The sequence below is a fragment of the Muscardinus avellanarius genome (genome assembly GCF_963383645.1).
Source record: "Muscardinus avellanarius genome assembly, chromosome: 3".
NCBI lineage: Eukaryota > Metazoa > Chordata > Mammalia > Rodentia > Gliridae > Muscardinus > Muscardinus avellanarius.
Genome location: NC_137788.1, coordinates 89908227 through 89929459, shown reverse-complemented (window position 1 = coordinate 89929459; position 21233 = coordinate 89908227). Strand labels below are relative to the sequence as shown.

The following is a 21233-nucleotide window of genomic DNA, read 5'->3' as shown; positions in this document are numbered from 1 at the left end:
ACATCAATGTGATACGAACATAAAGGTGCGTTGTGAAATCTTACTCCAGCTTTATCAACTAAAGCTGGCAACTGGAAATCTATTAAAAAGCATACAAAACCTTAACTGCACTAAACCTACTACAGAAAATCTATGACACTAATATGGAAGAGTAAAAGTAAGAAAAGCTGAAAAAGTAGTTTGAGACCATTTATCTCCATTATACAAATCATTGAAGCACTCACTGTCTTGTCCCATAAAAAAACAAAAATGAGGTAACTCACTCCCGTGTATATTTAATGGGTCACGGAGCCCCTGATAGTTGCTTCTATTCTCAGATCCTGTACAGTGATGTTTATTTGCCACTTTAACAAGGAAAATCTGATAAAGAGTCTGTTTTTTACAGTGGCACAAGTTTCTCCAGACATGTCCCAGCCACTGAGAAGAGATTCAACAGTTTGGATAGATAAGCCATCTCTTTTCAACACTCAGGAAGCCGACACAGTCTCACTGTTCAAGACTAATGCTGATTCTTTGCTATCATTTGAAGCATTAAAAGCCAAGATTGAGTGAGGAGAGATCCAAGGGGTAGAACTGACCCCAAGAAAACACACTGAGAAGCAGCAAGCGCCTTGAGCATGAAAAGAGTATCTTAAAAGACGGCCGGGCATGTGGCGCACGCTTTTAATCCTAGCCTTCGGGAGGCCAAGAAAGGAGGGTCTCGGTTCGAAGCCAGCCTCAGCTACTTAGTGAGGTTCTTCACAAATCAGTAAGACTGTTTCAAAATAAAGAATAAAAATTAGGGCTAGGGGTGTAGCACAGAGGTAAAAATGCCCCCTGGGTTCCATCCTCAAGTACCACACACACAAAAAAAGAGTACAATAAATTTGTTTCCACACTTTTGAAACAAGGGAAATAGGGTAAGGAGAACTGACCCTTTGAAGTACAAAGTCAACTGTTAAACAACCTTTGGCAAAAATCACAATACCATATTTGAGATGACAAGTATGAGACTCAGTGTTTTATGTGAAGGGGTATTATAGAATTACATGTAACATCTACCAGCACATGTTTGCTTTGCTTTAGAAGGAGGAGTCAGCCTCATGCCAAGTTCTAAGTGGCTGACCCTTTTGAGCCTTTGTTAAGAGACTTACAAGCCCTGGCCTGCCCAGAAGACCTAGAATAATTGCTACTGAGATTTCCCATTGACACTCAGCTGCACAGCTCAGCAACTAGGGTATCGCCAGGAGTCTTCCCCAAAACACAACAAACACCTCCCTTAACACCAACAGGACGAGTCCAGTTAAATGATGAATGAAGGTCCTTAAAGGATTGCCAGGTTTGTGGATTCTCCGTCAAGGAAGATGAGCTGGCCTCACACCTGTTCTGAGAGAAAGCTGGACATCCCAGCTCACATTAGCTAGAAGGCCACAAATGAGGATACGCCGCCTATTTCCAAGCCTCTCGGGAAACAGCAAGAAAACGGTTGCACAAAGGATGGCCTGTCATTCTGAACCCAAGACACAGTGTTCCACATGGGTGTGAACAGGAACAACGCCTCAGTGTTCCAGAACAGCAGTTCTGTCCAACGTTAAGAGAAAGGGGGGCGGCAAGAGGAAGGGAATCAGTACTCAGAAAACGGTGGGTTAAACAAATGAAACAGATTACTTCCTTACTCAGAACCAGTCAGAATCTGTGAAATGGGAGTGTGCCTTACAACTCTCCAAAAGAGAATCCTAAACCTCCTTGACCATTGAACTCTTTAATTTTTTTTTTCTGCCATGGCACATCTTCTCCCTCTGCCACGTAGTCACATATAAGAACCATGTTGGTTATTTTTAATAATCCCAATAGCCAGTCTTCACTCCGGGTCAATTACAGCAGAATTTCTGAGAGCAGAATACAGGTGTTAACAGCTCTCTACAGCTTCCCGGGTGTGCAAGCAAGTTTGAGAACCGACATAACTTTGGGAAACACTGACCTTTAAGTTCTAGCCTCTTATTCAAGTTGAAGGAAAGAAGGAAGAAAAGGAAGGAAGGAAGGAGGGAGGGAGAGAGGGAGGGAGGATGGGAAAAGAAGAAAAAAAAGAGAGAGAAATTGCATTCCTGGACCTGTCTAGGATGAAGCACACCATTAAAAAAAAAAAAAAAAGACAGACATGATGGCGCACACTTGTAATCCTAGTACTTAAGAGGTTGAGACGGGACAATCTGCAGATGGGTGGGCGACCTCAGCAACTGAGTGAGGCCCTTAGCAGCTTAGTGAGACCTGTTTCTTTCTTGTTAATTTGCTCTTATTGGTGCATTAAACTCTCACATCGTAATGTAAATCATGTTGCCAGTGTCACACATGCACACAGCACTTGGTGGCCCCTGCCCCTGCCTCCCCATTTCCCCCTTCCTGAGACTGACGCTGGTATATTCACATATGTGCACATAGTCAACGGTAGTAATTCCACTAATGAACTTCAGTCTTCCCCCAACCCCTTCCCTGGGACCACCTCCCTGACTCCACTGAGATTTCTCATCTATTATCTGAAGTCCCTCTGGTATCCCAATTACCCCCACTTGCAAAATGAAAGAAAACATATGACCCTTCATTTACTGTAATCGGCTAAGGTTTCACACTTAACATAATGTGTGAAACCCTGTTTCAAATAGGGCCGGGGTGTAGCTCAGAGGTAGAGTGCCCCTGGGTTTCATCCCCAGTGCCATAGAAAGTTTTTAGAAAATGAAAAGGACTTAGGACTTAGAGATAAGATATCCACCTTCAAGCAGTTTTATTTTCTTAGATGTCAACACAACACCGTGCCTATACCTCAACCTCCAGACCTGGTCATTTTTCATGCCATGCTTTCTAGATATGTTTTTAAAACTGGGTCCCTAAAAGCCAGACATGGTGGCACATACTTGTAATCCCAGGACTTGGGAGGCTGAGACAGGAGGATTGCAGGCTCAGGACCAGCCTCAGCCACTTACGCCCTCTGCAACTTAGTGAGACCCTGTTTCAAAATAAAGAATAAAAAATAGGACTGGAAGTGTAGCTTGAATATCGAATGCCTGAGTTCAATTCCTGATACTGCAAAAAATAAATAAATAAATAAAGGGGGTACCGTGAAGGTTATTTGTTATCTAAATAATTTTATTCTCCTTTAATTTTGTATGCCACAAATAAAAAATAGCTTTTGATAGATTTGGGTATCATCAGCAACACCAGAAAAGCTTACCAAGCAGATACATATAAGCCAATAAACAAAAAAGGAGATATAAAATAAATTTTAAAACACACCCAAAAAAAAAAGGATTTCAAAGAAGATCTGTGCAATTTTAACTTTCAATGTTTTGTGAAACTTTACATTTTTACAAGCATGGTTTCATGATTACCCAAAAACATAGATTGGAAAACCACTGCCATTCGCTACCAGGAAAACAATCTGAGGGTTCCACTAAAGGCCAGAGGTCTTGTGAGACTTTCAGTAAGACACAATTAATACAACTTGATAGAATGTTTGGATAATCTTATACACTAAATTTGCTAGTATACCAACAGAGTGCCCCAAAGACTGCCTGCGGGCCTGCCAGTGCGCTTTGCCGGCTCAGCCCCCAGCACTGAAAGGCCCTTTGTTCCCGTCAAGGCTGGCTGCCCCAGCCAGCAGCTAAGATGGGTGGACTCAAAGCATTAGGAGATGGAAAAGGTCCTTTTCCTCTAATTTCTAGCTAGAGTCGCTCTTGATAAACACATTGGCTATTTTTAGTAACAAGTGAAAAGCTGTTTAGAAACAAATACCTTACAATTCCATGGACCACCCTGACTCACAAAGAATGCCATCACAATGTGTGTGTGTGTGTGTGTGTGTGTGTGTGTGTGTGTGTGTGTGTGTGTGTGTGGTACTGGGAGTTGAACCCAGAGGCATTCTACCAATGAGTTACTTTCCCAGACCAATTTTATTTCTTATTTGGAAACACAGTCTCATTAAGTTGCTGAGAGCCTCACTAAGTTGCTGAGGCTGTCCTTGAACCTGCAATCCTCCAGTCTCAGCCTCCCAAGTACCAGGATTCCAAGCATGGACCATGTGTGCAACCACACCCGGCTGATATCACAACATTTGAGTCACACCAAACCAGAAACTCAACTGTCACTCCAGTCAAGTACACTCAATCGAGAATAAGCAAGAGCCAGTTGGGAGGCTTTGACAGGAAGATCACAGGCCAGCCTCAGCAATTTAGTGACACCTTTAGCAGCTTGGGAGATCCTATTTAAAAAAAACATTTTAAAGGAAGAAAGGGGGCTAGGGATGTAGCTCAGAAGTAGAGTTCACTTTCTAGTACCAAAAAAGAAGAAATAAAAAGCAGTAAAATTACACAAATCTTTTTTTTAATTGTCTCATTTTTAGTGATTGTGTGGTGTGTGTGTGTGTGTGTGTGTGTGTGTGTGTGTGTGTGTGTGTGTTACTGAGGGTGGAACCCAGGGGCTTTCTACCTCCAGGCTATTATTCCCAGCCCTATTTTTTTTTTTTTTTTTTTTTTTGGTGGTACTAGGGGTGGAACCCAGAGGCTTTCTACCTCCGGGCTATACTCCCAGACCTATTTTTATATTTTATTTGGAAACAGGGTCTCACTAAGTTGCTGAGAGCCTCACTAAGTAGCCGAGGCTGGCTTCAAACCTGTGTGATCCTCCTGTCTCAGCCTCCCAAGCACTGGGATTACAAGTGCACCACCACGCCCGGCCCAGCCCTATTTTTTTAATGTTTTATTTGGAAACAAGTCTCACCAAGTTGCTGAGAGCCTCACTAAGTAGCTGACACTGGCTTCGAACCTGCAGGATCCTCCTGTCTCAGCAATAAGAACAAGGTAGTAAGGAAACAATGAGGAATATATAAGAGGAAATGCTCCTTATTATCCTGATAGAAAAAGGTATCCAAGATGAATTAACCAAAAAAAAAAAAAATGGTGCACAATAGTATATGCAGTATACTACATTTTGTGATTAAAAATAGAAAAAATAAAAATTCAAATATGTATAGGTACATAAAGAACCTCTATAAAACTAATACCAGAAGTTACCTGGGAAGAAATAGATATATGAGGGTCAAGGATAGGACAAAGAATTTTCACTTTATATTTCCTACGTATTTTTTAAGTTTCTGATCCATGATCTGGTGATCTGGGCACAATGGCCCCATGCCTGTGATCCCAGTGTTTGAGAGACTATGACAGAAGGATCACAGGTTCAAGGTCAACCTCAGTAATTTAGTGAGATCCTGTTTCAAAATAAAACAGGGCTAGGGGTGTAGCTTGGAGGTAGAGTGGCCCTGGATTCAATCTTTACTGCCACATACAAAGAATGTTTTTAATTTGAACTCTATATTTATGTTTTCAAATATTTAAATGAAACCATTTGAAGCCGGGCATGGTGGCGCAGGCTTGTAATCCCTGGGCTTGGGAGGCGGAGACAGGAGGATCGCGCAGGTTGGAAGCCAGCCTTGCTGGTTTAAGAGACCCTGTTTCCAAATAAAATATAAAAAATAGGTCTGGGAGTGTAGCCCGGAGGTAGAAGGGTTCCATCCCCAGTACCACAAAAAAAAAAAAAAAAAAAAAGGGCTATAATTGTCATCATTATGCTCCTGTTAAGTAGTAACAATATACTTTCCATCTGGTCTAATTAATAATTCAAAAATTCTCAAGGAAAATATGACCTAGCACAAAAAAAGCTAAAATTATGCTTTAAGTAAGAATTTAGTTCCTCCTCCAAAATATACATCTAAAGTGACTATTAAGGACACCAAGGCTCATCTGACTAATGAAATGGAAACATATCTCATTTGACTTCTGACTGTCTGCCAAAAACACAAAAACTAACATATATATTAGACTTATATATATAATTATATTAATATACATATATAGTTGACTTAAAAACATATATATTTGGAGAAGTTGCTAAAGATTGAACCCAAGGGCATTCTACCTCCAAGCTACATCCCTATCCCTTTTTTAAATTATTATTAAACAGGTCTCACTAAATTGTTGAGGGTCTCACTAAATTACTGAGGCTAGTCTTGAACCTACAATCCTCCTTTCTCAGCCTCCCAAGTACTAGGATTAGAGGAGTGTGCCATCATGCTCAACTCCACTTAAAAAATTTTAAAATAGCTACATTGTTATTGGGCTTACTATCTGGCATTACAGTCTTACAAGTGTTACAGAAGTGTAATTTTGAAGCAAGTGCATGTACATTTTCACAATAACAATAATGGCCAAAAAAAAGAAAAAAAAAACCTGCAAATCAAATGGACTGAGCCCTCCCTATGAGCAGGGAAAGTGCTTTGATAATCCTCATGGAGGAAGCCTCCTCTCACCAGGGTGGCTGAGCTCCTCCTCCAGGGCAGGGTCCAAAGTTGTCTCAGACACAACACAGGCCTCCAGGGCTTTGCAGAGCGCAGGCCTGGGCCTAAAGTCCTTCCCTCCTATCTGCAGAACCCTCATCTATCTTTAGAGCTCAGCTTAACCGGGGTTCATCTTTTTTTCTATTTTTGTACAACCTAGGATTCTTTTTTATGGTTTATTTTAAGCCTATAGCTCCTGCCCCTACTAAAACGTGAGATTGTTAGAATACCTCCTATTCATATTTACTATGAATAATTCTTATTCCTCACTAATATCAATAAGAGTACAAAGAAAAAAAATCAAAAACCATGCTTTACACCAAGCACAGGGATAATGTGCTACTTCACTGAATCCTAGGATAATCCTGTAGCCATTTTACAGATAAAGAGACCAAGGTTCCAAGAAAATAATTTGCCCGAGTTACTTGCACCTATTAGAAAGAGAAAGACGCAAAATGAGGCTTCATACCCAGTGTTTCTGCCTCCAAAGCACATGCTCTCCACCGAGAATTGAGGTAGGACTGTTAATAACATCATTAGTCCCTTTTCTGACCAAAGAGAATTGCATTTTACAAAGGAATTCCAAGTCACAGAAGCCAGAAGAAATGAAAGGTTAAAAAGGCTTTACTCTCCTTCAGAGCCCTCCTCGCCCCGCTGATTGCTGGAGGACGGGTTCCTCTCACGCCTTCCCCTGCGCCTCCCTGGGAAAATGAAGCACTCCACTGTGGCCTCTCCCCAGCCTCCTCCCTGCTGCGCACCCACCAGCATCCCTCCTGTGACTCCCCTACGGTCTCAGACCCTGAGGTGGGACTCGCTGGGCCCCTGAAGGGCTGTGCCTTAATTCATTCTTTCAGAGGCTTTCCTAAGAGCGCTTCTAAGTGTCCGCACTGAAGCCGCCCAGTGAGTTACATCAGAATGGGAAGCCTAGGAGGGACGGCCCTCTGCAGGGGCCCACCACACCTTTCCCTCTGCCTGGCTGGTAATTATAACAGGAACAACAATAGTACACATTTGTAGATTTAGAAACATAAGTAGACAGAAAGAGTGGCATAATTCACAATTCTATCAGAGATTACTGTTGTAAGAGGTTTTGTTTTTTTTTTTTAATTTTTTTGGTTTAGTTTGGCTTTGGTTAATTTTTTAGTGCTGAAGATTTAACCCAAGGCCTTGCGTGCTAGGCAAATGCTCTACCAACGAACTACACCATCAGCCCAGTTGTGGGAATTCTGATGTATGTTTCCTTTTTTTAAGTGCTGGGGATTGAACCCAGGGCCTCACGCATGCCATGTAGGCACTCCACCTCTTAGCTACACCATCAACCCTCTTCTACTTTTTAAACAAGCTCATTTAACCCCCCCCCAAAAAAAAATTAGAAGATCTACTTCAGAGAATGCTTATATAACATTCTTTTCCAACACTGTAATGAGAGACAGGTTTCTTGAGGATGTAAGCCTGAACAGGGGACTTAGGGTCCCCACTAAACCTGTGCTTCTGGAAGGTACCGAAGGGTATTCTTCCATACCCAGAACCAGCATGCAGTCAGAGCTTAACCAATGTTTACAGAATGAAAGGATGATGGTTCAGTGATGTAGGTTATTGAAATCTAGTAAATTCTGACACGGTTATTAGCTCATAAGTCAGGCACCCTTCGTTCACAGGTAGATTGTCAAGATAGAGAGAGGATTCGACAATAAATAAATAAACTACTAATGCAAGAAAGGCATTTTATTCTTACTAGCCAGGAGGGAAAATCTGCAAAAAAAAAATAATAAAATACCATCTAACCTCGGAAAGAACAAACAAAAAACAAAAAAATAAGCATCTCGTTTCATTCCATATAACATCCTGGTCGGTCTTAAGACAACTTAAAAGCAGCATAACTTAACTCTACAGCAGCTCTCTAGGCAAGCGCAGAGCCCACGTCTCCAGAGAGTTATACCTGAATGGAAGATAGGGGGGGGTTGAGCCAGAGAGGAGTGCTCTGTAGGCTTCTTCAGGTGTCTTCTTTAAATAGATTACCTAAGACAGATAAACAGTAACATTTAGAACACAGCCAAAGAAAAGATACACAACTAATTCAATTACTTACCAATTTCACTTCCTCCACAGCAGTGACAATTGTCATGGTAATAATGTTGATCTTTAGAAAGCAACTAAGATGCCAATATTTCCATTTCAGCCTGAGACTGGATCAGCAGCCTTTGGCTTAAAGAAGAGTAAGAGCTTAGCAGCAACATGGGGTAGAATCCTTTCATGATTTGGTTCTGAGGATTGACCTCAAACTACACCCCCAGCCCTTTTTATTTTGAAATAGGGCCTTGCTAAGTTGCTGAGGCTGGCCTCGAACCTGCTACTATCCTGCCTCAGCCTCCCAAGTACTGGGCTTAGAGGTGTGCATCATTGTGCCTGGCTCAGAAGGCAGATTCTGGAGGCCAGCGAAGGCTGCTTATCAGAGCACGATGAACAAAGAGAGTGGCAGGGATGAGAATTCTTCCACTGCCAAGCGGTGTGCTCATCAAAACCAACACGGGCCTCCTTGTCCTTCATAGAAAACCTGCCATAAATCAACTCAGGGCTTGACAAGTTTTAAAAAACAATGCGCAGTAAGCACAGTGCCCGTGTTCTGTCTGCTCTGAGGACGGACAGTGTTGCTCTCTGAATGCTCCATAAGATCACAGTGAAGTAGAGAAGAAGGTTATATGGGGAAGAGTGCTGGAAAACTTAGCTCTTGATACCAGGGATGCTTAACTCCCTCGGCCCGGCATGATAAACCAATCTTAACAAACATAAAGAAGCTCTCGAACACTAGTAAACAACTTTCATTCCATCAACCTATTGCCTGTATGGCCAACCTCAGGCACTGAATCAGCTACTGGTGCCTCCTCTGCTAAAATTTACTCTACTGTGGATCAAAGACAATAATTAACAAAAACTAAAGATCGTCTGAGTAAAGCAGCAGCAGCAGCAGCAGCAGCAGCAGCAGCAGCAGCAGCAGCAGCAGCAGCAGCAAGCAGGGTCCAGAAAAGAGAGCAGGAAAGGGCTATTGAAGTATGGTGTCAGGGAGGGTCCTATGGGTGACTTGGAGGGTGAATGACAGGGGTCCTTGAGGTGGGAGAGAACTTCTGAGCTGCACAGAGAGGACGTGGGTGTGTGGAGGGGAAGAGAGGGTGGGGACAGCCAGGCAGTGACTAATTGGAGAGCAATAGAAACCACGGAGAGTTTGGTTTCATTCCAAGGGCAATTTAAAATTTTAATTCTAGACCGAGGGCATAGGTCCTTTTCAACTACAGTTTGAATTTAATTTAGTTCCTAAAGATCCTCTCTACCTAGAATTAATAGCATTATTTCCTTAAAGTGTCCCAACATCAAAAACTATGCATTTCATTTATAAGACTGGCAGGGTCCCAGTTCTTAAAAAGTGGGGTTTTCCTCTCTACTTACAAAGTTTCCGTGAGCTTTAGGCTATGTCACTAGCAATATGTCCCATGTCATTATTTATTAATAATTTCAGAACTAGAATTAATCCCAATTCTGAATTCTCTAAAGAAAGAAAACTAAAATAAATAGTATGTCGAAGCTGAGTATGGTGGTGCAAGCCTGTAATCCCAGTACTTGAGAGGCTGAGATAGGAGGATCACAGGTTCCAGACCAGCCTCAACAAAGTAGTGAGACTCTCAGTAACCTATTGAGACCTTGTTTCAAAATAAAAGATGAAAAAAAGGCTCAGGTATAGCTTACAGGTAAAATGCCCTGGGTTCAATCCCCAGTAACAAAAAAAAAAGTACACCTAACTTTAAAAACAAAGCAGGTCATGTGGTACATGCATATAATCTCAGAACTTGGGAGGATCGCACGTTCGAAGCTAGCCTAAGCAATTCAGCACGGTTCTTGGCAACTTAGTGAGACCCTGTTTCCAAACAAAACACAAAAATTGGTCTGAAGGTGTAACTTGAAGGTAGAATGCCCCCTGGGTTCAATCCCTAGCACCACCACCAACAAAAAAAAGTCCCCATATTTATTTATAAAGCAAAGGTCTAAAAAGCACATATCAACCTAAGTGAGCTGGTTATGAAGCAGAAATAGCACTGAAAATGAATTAACTTCTAAAGCCCTCATCTAGACAAACAGAGAATCACAACTCCATTGTGGCTTAAATAATTACAAAACCCATTTAAATCAACCCAAGCTTTAAAAACCATTTGCAGTAACCAATGTGACCACACCTTTTTACTATCCCTAATGGGTAAGTTATAGAGCAGAGTTGCTTTCTCAGGCCTAAAGATGCCGTGGTGTTTAAAAGTTGACTGGGCTGCTAAAAGGGAAAGCTGCTTATAGGAAGTTTCTGTGTCTGGATTAGATAATTAATGCTTATTCCACAACCTCTGAAAAGCAAAAATACATTTCTCTCCTCAGGAGCAATTACATCAATTTCCTTTCATTTTGAGGCAGGAGGGAGCCGCTGGCCCACATGAAACACTTCTTTAGGCTGGCTACCCCACAGGGCTCGCTCCTCATCTCACCTGCATGACTTAGCACACATGACCCACGTTCTCACACTGTAAGATGAGAGCCTTTGTTTTTATTTTTATCCCCGTGCTAAATTATTAATAAGTGCAAAGTGAAACCCAACAGAGGTCTCTAAATTCCAGGAAGATTCCTGGGGCATCTGTTACAGGTTGACCTTCTACAACCTGAAGGTAAGCACTTAGGGAAAGTGGGGGGATGTCTTCCTGATACCCAGGGCATTGCTAAATGAATTCATGCTGGGTCATTAAAATACGATGTCCTATTTTTTTTTTCCAGAAGAAAATATGGCATATATTGCCATGCTAGATCTTCTTAGATATGTCTCCATATGAGAGAGAGAGAGAGAGAGAGAGAGAGAGAGAGAGAGAGAGAAAGAGAGAGAGAAAGGCTTGCCTGCCTTTCCAAACTTGCATTGCTGATCTATGATAGAGTTAGAAGTAAAAGCTGGGCGTGGTGGCGCACGCTTGTAATCCCAGTACTTGGGAGGCTGAGACAGGAGGATCGCAGGTTCATGGCCAGCCTCGGCAACTTGTGATGCCCACCACAATTTAGTGAGATATTGTTTCAAAATGATGAATAAAATCGGGCTGGGGGTGTATCTCAGAGATAGAATGAGTTCAATATTCAGTGCTACAAAAAAAAATCTTAGAATTTACAACTATATTTCTGTACTCAGATAATTTAATCTTCCTGATACACAAATGGTGATTCTTAAAACAACAAATGGCTTAATTTAAGTCTAAGCCAGATTTTGACTCATAAATTTAATGGTCTTTCCCTGGGAACATTTACCTCAAACTTTACTATGTTTTTAGCTTTGTTTTCAGGTGCTGTTGTATATATTACAAAGTGCAACACATATATACACACCCGAAATATTTTTAGGAAGCAACTTGTTAGCCGGGTATGGTTGGCACATGCTTGTAATCCCAGCATTTGGGAGGCTGAGACAGGAGGATCGGGGTTCATGGACAGCCTCAGCTACTTAGTGAGTCCCTTTGCAATTCAGTGAGACCCTGTTTCAAAAATAAAGAATAAAAAATAGGGTTGGTGTGTAGCTCAGAGGTAGAATGCCCCTGGGTTCCATCCCCAGTACTGAGGAGAGAAAAAAAACCTGTATCCACATGTCATATGTTAATTATGCTTTGTGATCTGGAAAGTGAAATTAGATTCAATGTGGCCTCTGGGTGAGTATTCTTGAATTCAGCCATTAATTTCCTGCTGTTTAGTAGTTTACTTGCTTAAAAAAAGAAGAAACTAGCCGGGCGTGGCGGCACACGCTTGTAATCCCAGCATCTGGGAGGTTGAGACTGGAGGATCACAGTTCACGGACAGCCTCAGCTACTTAGTAAGGCCTTCTGCAACTCAGTGAGACCCTGTTTCAAAAATAAAGAATAAAAAATAGGGCAAAGGGTGTAGCTTGGAGGTCAAAAGCCCCTGGGTTCCATCCCCAGACCCTCCAAAAAAACAAACAAACAAACAAACACTGAGACCAGGTGTGCCCAGCTAGGTCCTACCACTGAAATATGGACAGGAAAGGCTGAAATCAGCATTTGAACCATTTCCAAGTCGACTAAATCTCTTCCAAATGTAAGTTTCCATAAAACATATGTTATGACTTGAAAAGAATGAAGAACTAAGACTTTTCAAATACAGAACACACACACACACACACACACACACACTCTAAAAAGGATAGCCTGTTTTAAAAACTTCCAGCCAGGCGTGGTGGCGCACACTTGTAATCCCCACACTTGGGAGACAGGAGAATCATGCAGGTTCGGAGCCTTAAGAGACCCTGTTTCCCAATAAAAATATAAAATAGGTCTGGGAGTATAGCCTGGAGGTAGAAGGGCTTCTAGGAAGCCCAGTACCACAAAAAGGAAAAAAAAAAAGTTCCAGACTAGGTTTGGTATATATAGAATGCCAGATGTGGACGGTCGTGGTGGCTCATGCTTGTAATCCCAGCATTCCAGAGGCTGAGACAGGAAGATCATGGTGGAGGACAGCCTCAGCTACTTAGTGAGGCCCTTTGCAACTCAGTGAGATCTTGTTTCAATATAAAAGAAAATAGGGCTGGGGTGTGTAGCTCAGAGGTAGAATGCCTCTGGCTTCCATCTCTAGTACCACAGGAAAAAAAAAAAAAAAAAAAAAAAGAATGCCAGATGTGGAAATTACTAAGGAATTACTAAGGCATCACCAGGCCATCTGCTTTGGGCTGTCATCCATTAATTAGCTGCCATGCTTGTGCCCCTTCCCCAGCACCATATAACTTCAAGTCACCACGTTTCCAAGACACACCTTGCTTTGAGACCATTGCTGGCTCCTCCCAGCATCCGTCTTCCCCATCTATGGTTACCCCAGCCATGAGCCTGGGGCTCCCCAGAGTCCCCCAGTGACCCAGCCTCTCCTGCACTGAGCCACCGCCATCACTCAATGCCCAGAGAGGGTCTCTCTCCTCAGACCCTTTCAACCATGGAGGAGATCCAAGTCGGAAACCCTGAAACACAGCATTTAGGGAAGGTGTTTTCAAAGTTTACAAAATTACCACTTCTAGCATCCCTCTGTTAGGTAGAGAGGCGAGCAGGGCAGGCGAGGAAGGGGACAGACGATCCTGCCAGCCCTCAGGAGGAGAGTGCTGGGATTCCCCACCCAGCTGCACTTGCCACTTTGGACACACACGCCCCACACACAGGGCTTCGCAGAGGCACCAGCGGGAAGTTCCCAACACAGCGAAAACTTGCAGACACATGAAGCAGAGGCAGGAACAGAGACGGTGACCTCCCCAACTGCATATAACGAGCACAAGCTTTCCAGCCTGCGTAGAGCTCACACCTGGAACACTAGCTGCTTCTAGACTGTTCCAACCCCTTTCTCTGGAACGTAATCCTTTTACCACAGCCTTCTCTTAAACTGTACCCCCATTTCTCCGAATAAACCTCTTATGTTCCCCTATTTGGGTTTTGTATGGAATCATTCTGAAACCATGACTGAGGAAGAGAGATTGCAGCTCTGTAATATTTATTTCTAGGAGAGATTATCACCCTGGAACACCTGCAGCGACCTCAAGCGGGGGCCTGAGCGAGGGAGGCCCTGGATCGCAGGCCTCCTGGGTGAATCTCCCTGCCTTCTTCCTCCACGCTCATCACCCACACTTGGCCTCCCTCACGCTCCCGTCTCCATACTCGAACTTTTCTCTCTGCCTCCACCTCCACCACTCCAGCACAGTCAGCCCTCTGCATCCCAGGAGTCAAGCACCACAGAACAACAAAATTCAAAAAAGAAGAGGCAACAATAAGAAATCGTAGTACAGAAATAAGAATCATAACAAATTAATAACAATACAATTATCTACATAGCGTTTACATGATATGAAGTATTCTAAGTAATCTTGAGAGGATTTAAAGAATACAGAAGGATGTGCCAAAGTTATATGCAAATGCTATCTACTATTTCATGGAAGGGACATGAGCATCTAAAGATTCTGATATCCAAGAGGGAGACTGGAACTAATTTCCTGAGGATACTGAGGGATAGATGTCATGCTGGAGTAGGGATCTTCAAGTCTAGGTCCGGATCAAAAGGTTCAGCCCAGACTGTCAGCCCTTCACCAAGACAGCGCCCAACCTACCTTTCCAGGAGAATTCATCATTATTCCTTAAATGAACCTCACCTACTAGCCTGGACTCTTCGCCACTGCCAGCATATATCTGATACTTTCAACATCTGAGGTCTTTTCCCTAGAATACTTTCCTCGCCATCTCTGCCTATTAAAATTCTTGAGGCTGAAAGTGGCAGCGCCCACCTGTAACCCCAGTACTTGGGAGGATGGGACAGGAGAATAGCAGGTTTGAGGACAGCCTCAGCAACCTTAGTAAGACCCTTGTGATGAACAGAAAATAAAATGAGCAGAGGGTATAGATCCTGGTTCAATCTTCAATACCCCCCCACACACACATAAAATAAAATAAAATAAAATAAAATAAAATACTCTTCTTTTTTCATTAGCTAGCTCGCCACCAGTTCACTGACACATACCAGGACACTTTTCCTCTCCACTCAGAAGCCCTTCCCTTACATCTTAGACACCTGAACAGGACATTCAGCTAGGAGGTGATATCTGCCATGACAGTGACAATAATAAAAAAAAAAAAACCCCGAGAATGAGATTGTAAATACTATGTGTGGGCACCATTCTAGGCACTTTCCATAATCTGACTCATTAATCATAAGGTTCACCCTGAAGTAGGTCCCCTTACTATCTCCATTTCTCTTTTACACAGGTGACCTTGAGGCTCAGTGGCTCAAGGTCACACAGCCAGCAGGGTGGAGCCAAAGGTTTGGTTCACTCAAGGATGTAGCCCTATCCAGACGGTTCCTTTGCTCCATCCTGACCCTTTTCCTTAACACTTGGGCAGAAAGCTCCTGGAGTTAGTAACCAGGTCCGCCATGCCTCTAAGCTTTCCCATGCCTCCTGTCAAGCATATGCTCAGTAAACACACGGTCCACAAATGACTGTTTTGAACTAACAAGGTACTGAGATTAGCTCCACTCCAGAGGGTTAATTCACCTTAATTAATAGTGAATGAGATTTTTTTTATGTGTCACTGGCACTCAAATGGCACTGTCCAGGGGAGTTGGGAAAATTAACTTTGTGAGCCCAATTGGATGACAGTATCAAACTAGGTAGTAGAGTAGATTCTCCAACGCCATGCTCAAAGAGAAAGCGAGACCGACTAAAAGGCTTTGCCCTTTAAGGTTTGTAGTTGCTAGTAGGAAGTATTCAGTGAGTCAGGCACACCCCGTCCACATACTGAAGCTGCACCGGGCCCCAGACAATGCCTGACAAAAGGCAGACAAATGGCAGGAGGTACACAGGGCAAGAGTCACCAGAGATGACAATAATCCAACAATCCTCATGCCTTTGATTCGCTTAATGTCTATGACTTGCGCAGGAACTAAGGCACTGGACATGAAGAAGACCATGAAGAGAGCATGCAGCCCAAGCAAGGACCTTAACAACACGATCAGCAAGGGCTGTAAAGGAGCCTGGGGAATGGCCCATGATTGGCCAGAAGTGACCACCCTGGACCTTTAATTAATTTTGTATGTGTGTTACTGGGGATGAAACCCAGGAGCAGTCTACCTATGAGCCATAATCCCAGCCCTATTTTATTTTCTTTTTTTTTTTTTTTTTTTTGGTGGTGGTACTGGGGTTCCTGGAAGCCCTTCTACCTCGGGGCTACACTCCCAGACCTATTTTTACATTTTTTTATTTGGAAACAGGGTCTCCTAAGCCAGTGCGCGCGGCCAGCTTCGAACCTGCGCGATCCTCCTGTCTCTGCCTCCCAAGCGCGGGGATTACAAGCGTGCGCCACCACGCCCGGCTCATTTTTTATTTTGAAACAGGGTCTTCACTAAGTTGTAGAGGGTCTCACTAAGTAGCTGAGGTGGTCTTGAACCTTTGATCCTCCTGTCTCAGCCTCCCAAGTACTGGGATTACAAGCATACTACCCCTCGACTGGCTTCTGTCTTGCCTTTATTTATTTATTTATTTATTCATTCACTCATTCATTCATCCATTCATTTATTTATTTATTGCTGTACTGGGGATGGAACCCAGGGGCGTTCTACCTCCGAGTTACACCCCCAGTCCTATTTTTTGTTCTTTATTTTGAAACAGGATCTCAATGAGTTGCAAAGGGTCTCACTAAGTAGCTGAGGCTGTCTTCAAACCGCGATCCTCCTGTCTCAGCCTCCCAAATGCTGGGATTACAAGCATGTGCCACCTTTAGATAGTCACCTCCTCCCTTCCCTTGGGCTGTGTGTGTGTGTGTGTGTGTGTGTGTGTGTGTGTGTGTGAGAGAGAGAGAGAGAGAGAGAGAGAGAGAGAGAGAGAGAGAGAGAAGACTGGACCCCCAGGGGCATTATATCTCTGAGCTACACCCCCAGGTCTTTTTTATTTTGAAAAAAGGTCTTGCTAAATTGTTGAGACTAACCTCAAGCCTGTGATCCTCCTATCTCATCCTCTCAAACACCGGGATTACAGGCATGCACCACACACTTGGCTCAGGCCGTCTTCAACACGTGATGTGATCAGATCAGCCCTATGTTCTCTCTGCCCTTCTTCAAATTCTTACTCAAGTTTGTTTCTCTGATATCGACTTGTTCTGTCACTCCAGGCTGAGGAGGCTAATTTCCATCTCTCTGGATCCTTAGGACTCAGCACTATGCCCAGCATACAGCACACAAACCATGGTGGCTGTACAAAGACTGGGGAAAAGAAGGTATTTCCATGAGAAGAATCATGATCATGGCCCAGTCACAGAATACTGATCATCTATCCAGACAGGTGACAACAGTGAGGTGACGCGGTGTTATGCTGAAGTGCCCAGATGTGGAGCCAACCTGCCTGGATTCAATGTAGGCTCTTTCACTTCTAAGTAACATGACATTCATTCACATCCTCTCTTCTCTCTTCTCTCTTCTCTCTCTTTCTCTCCCTCCCTCCCTCTCATGTGAATTGATTGGGGCATTCCACCACTGAGCTACAACCCCCAGTCCTTTTTATTTATTATTTTGAGACACAGTCTCACTAACTTGATGAGGTTGGCTTTGAACTTACAATCCTCCTGTCTCAACTTCCCCAATACTGGGATTATTGGCATGCACACCACTGTCCCTGGCTATGACATTAATTCTCTGTGCTTCTGTTGCCTTACAAGTGAAGCAGAAAAGATTAAATGAATCAATAATAGGTGCAAAGAGCTCAGAACTGTATTCAGCACATAGTTCTTCTATAGCAAGGGAACACAGAAAAGAGATAAAATTTGGTCCTGAAATACTTTCTCCTTTACTTTTTTTTTTTTTTTTTTTTTTTTTTTTTGGTAGTGCTGGGGGTGGAACCCAGGGGCTTTTCTACCTCCGGGCTATACTCCCAGACCTATTTTATACTTTATTTGGAAACAGGGTCTCACTAAGTTGCTGAGAGCCTCACTAAGTAGCTGAGGCTGGCTTCAAACCTATGCGATCCTCCTGTCTCAGCCTCCCAAGCACTGGGATTACAAGCGTGCGCCACTACATCTGGCATTACTTCCTCCTTTTTACCACCTCTACCCATGTGAATGTGGACTTACCTCTGAAGCCCTTATCTATGCAGCATCAGAACATGAGACTGCGAACATCCCTCATGATTGCTGTATAGCAAAATCCTAACAGACACCATCACTTGGCAAGTTCTCTCACTTTAAAGTACAGACTTTAAATCTACTCTCAGTTTTGCCCCTTCGAGCTGCCTCCACGTCCTCTAGTGTCTTAGTATCAACAACTATAAAATAAATGCCACTGGCCCCTGCTTTATTAAATCCACTATCAAAATATCAGAAGATTCCTGAGGGGGCCATCCATTGTCTACCTCCAAAAAACTACACATGAAACAGTAGAGAGTTGACATTACTAGAACTGTACTCTTTTTTTTTCATATTTATGATTCTCAGGCACAAAAGAGAAAGATATTCAAACTCAGAAAAGAAAGTGCTTCTGGTGACCTGCAACGAATGAACCACAGAAGCCCGTGGAGACACACTGTCAGCAAAAACCTGAACCATCAAGCCTCTCAAGCCTCTTCTTTGGTTCTCAAGACTTGGTTCCCAGACTTTCTAAATGTCAGGGCACTTAATTTATAAACTGCTTTTTTTTTTTTTTTCCCCTGAAAACAGCATTAAGTCTTAATTGTCATGCACAGGCACAAACAAAATATTTCTTTTTTTATGTTCAGCAGCATTTTCTTCTTAATCATTTCCTCCCATTATATTCAATGACAAAGGAAACAAAATATCTGCGTTCGACTTCATAATTTAAAAAAATGGGAAAAAGCAATACATTTCTGTAATGTACAAAGAATTCTACTTTTGTTCTAATTGCTTGCGGAAATAGAAACACTCAGTGCTGAACAATCACTGACAAATTAATAAATTAATCTGGTTATGAACCAGACGTGTAACTGTATACTCTAGAAAAACATGTATTTTAGTCAGTCTATTTTCAATCAATTATGCTAAATACTTTAATGAAAAGATCATGAGAATGAATGCATCTCGACTCGTATAGACTTGGGATAAACACATTGTAAAACAAAGTTAGTCATTCTTCCTGTCCGAGTCTGTTAAAAACCACCCATTATGAGGTCAGCAAAATAAAAAAAGACAATACATCTGTTTAACAAATATGGCGGCAGGGTAAATTATAGATGGAAGGCAGAATCTGACTTCAGGTCTCCATCTGCGTCATTTATTTCTTTCCATACTAAAAATCCTTAACCTGGCATCATTTTGAGAACAAGACCTGGAAATGACTGTGCTTTGTGTTGGAGGTAATATTAGCTCAGAAATACTCTCGTATGGCTTCTCTTTACATTTTAAGTTGGGATTTGAGATACAGACAACAAGCAGTGGACATTATTTTATTTACTGGAGAATTTGTTTGGAATAGAGCCACTCTCTCCAGCCCTCCACTGCGTGTAATCAGTGAAGCCACTGGAGCCCTTTGAAGGGCAATTTAGGGGAATTGCAGCCATCTGATTTGATAGGAACCAGAATTTTCATAATCAGCCTGAAAAGATGTCTTTCCAGAACTGACAGATATACAGCCACGACAAACACATCTCCTGCTAGCACTGTCTCAGTGACACCGTGGTCTCCATCTGCCTAAGTGGACCTCCCTGAGCTAGCTGCATCACAGTGAATTAACTCAACCCTTCATAAACAAACCAAGGAAACACCAAGCTAATGGTCTCAGCACACAGAAGTCTAAAGGGAACAGTCAAAGAGAAAAGGAAAAATTGCGTGGTCCCAGGAAGACTGGAGTCCCTAACCTCACACAAGGCTGTTATGGTACAAAATGCAGGTAAACAGGAGCCTGTACCTCATCTATCATCCATCAGCAGAAGGGAGGCTCTGTATAAAACACAAAAACTGACACGCTCCAAAATACCACTTGAAGAATAGATACTCTGCAATGCAATGGCTTCGTGTTAGAAACTTTGGGAGCTGAGTATCTGCTGGCTTCTGATGCTAAGTTTTGTTTCATAAAACCTTTCAAATGAAGTAAGAAAAGTGGGAGGAAAGTGTGTCCTTTAAACCAAGGATTAAATCTCATCAATTTAAAAGACAAAGAACCACAGTGATGAGGACATGGACCACAGATCCACGCTAAGCAAACACAATTTGAGGTTTCCATCTTCTAATTATTGGTAAACACTAACATTTTATTCATTTATTTATTTATTTACCAGTTATTTATTCATTCATTCATTTATGTATTTATTTATGGTACTAGGGGTGGAACCCAGAGGCTTTCTACCTCCGGGCTACACTCCCAGACCTATTTTATACTGTATTTGGAAACAGGGTCTCACTAAGTTGCTGAGAGCCTCACTAAACAGCTGAGGCTGGCTTCGAACCTGTGCAATCCTCCTGTTTCAGCCTCCCAAGTACAGGGATTATAAGCGTGCACCACCACGCCCAGCTAAATACTAACATTTTAAATTGTGAAAATATTTTCCCAAAAAGACAAAAATGGTTTTAGATTTTAAATTAAAAAAAAAAAAACTTTAAGAGCTGGGCGTGGTGGCACAGGCTTATAATCCCAGTACTTGGGAGGCTGACACAGGAACATCACAGGTTCGGGTCCAGCCTCAGCTACTTAGTGAGGCCCTCCACAATGGAGTAAGACCCTGTTTCAAAATAAAGAATAAAAACAGGGCTGAGAGTGCGGCACAGAGGTAGAATGCCCTTGAGATCAATCACCGGTACCACAAAAAAAAAAAAAAATTAAAAATATAAAAACTTTTAAATTTTTCCCAAAAATTAAGATAAAAAATTTTTCACTTCCTGGGCTAATTAAAAAATAACAATATGATCCTCGAAGATGGCGACCGAGAAAAGCTGGGCTTAAGAGTCCCGCTAACAACCAATCTCCATTACCACAAAAAGAGCGCCTTTCATAGCCAGAAAACACCATCACCAGAAAAACAAAAAAAAACACCAGGCTCCAGAGAGAAAGCGGACTGAGAACAGAGCTCAGGGCCACAGAGGAGACACACACGCCCGAGGACGCGGCAGCAGCGCCATGCTGCCGGCGGCAGCGGCAAACTCAACGGATGGCTACAGCAAGCCAGGAGAGCCGCTGCGGAACAGCCAGGCGGGATCTTTCGGAGCAGACAGCATTTAAAGCTCCCAGTGGCTGAGCTCAGCACACGCTGCAGGGATTCAGAGTGGAAATCAAAACCAAGAAGAAAAAATACGCCAGCCTCATGGCCGAGGGCGTGGCAGAGGCGCCATAT

The 21233-nt window shown here is 42.8% G+C and overlaps 1 protein-coding gene across 1 annotated transcript in view; it reads right to left on the bottom strand.

The window, feature by feature from the left end:
* The window catches only part of CDC14A (cell division cycle 14A), a gene marked incomplete at both ends in the record, with an annotated part of 169007 nt that overhangs the window by 81552 nt on the left and 66222 nt on the right, over window positions 1-21233 (bottom strand). The window contains one exon of the mRNA XM_080691478.1: window positions 8304-8383. Within this exon, the coding sequence (XP_080547604.1) occupies window positions 8304-8383 (80 nt within the window). The remainder of the gene's footprint in view (window positions 1-8303; window positions 8384-21233) is intronic.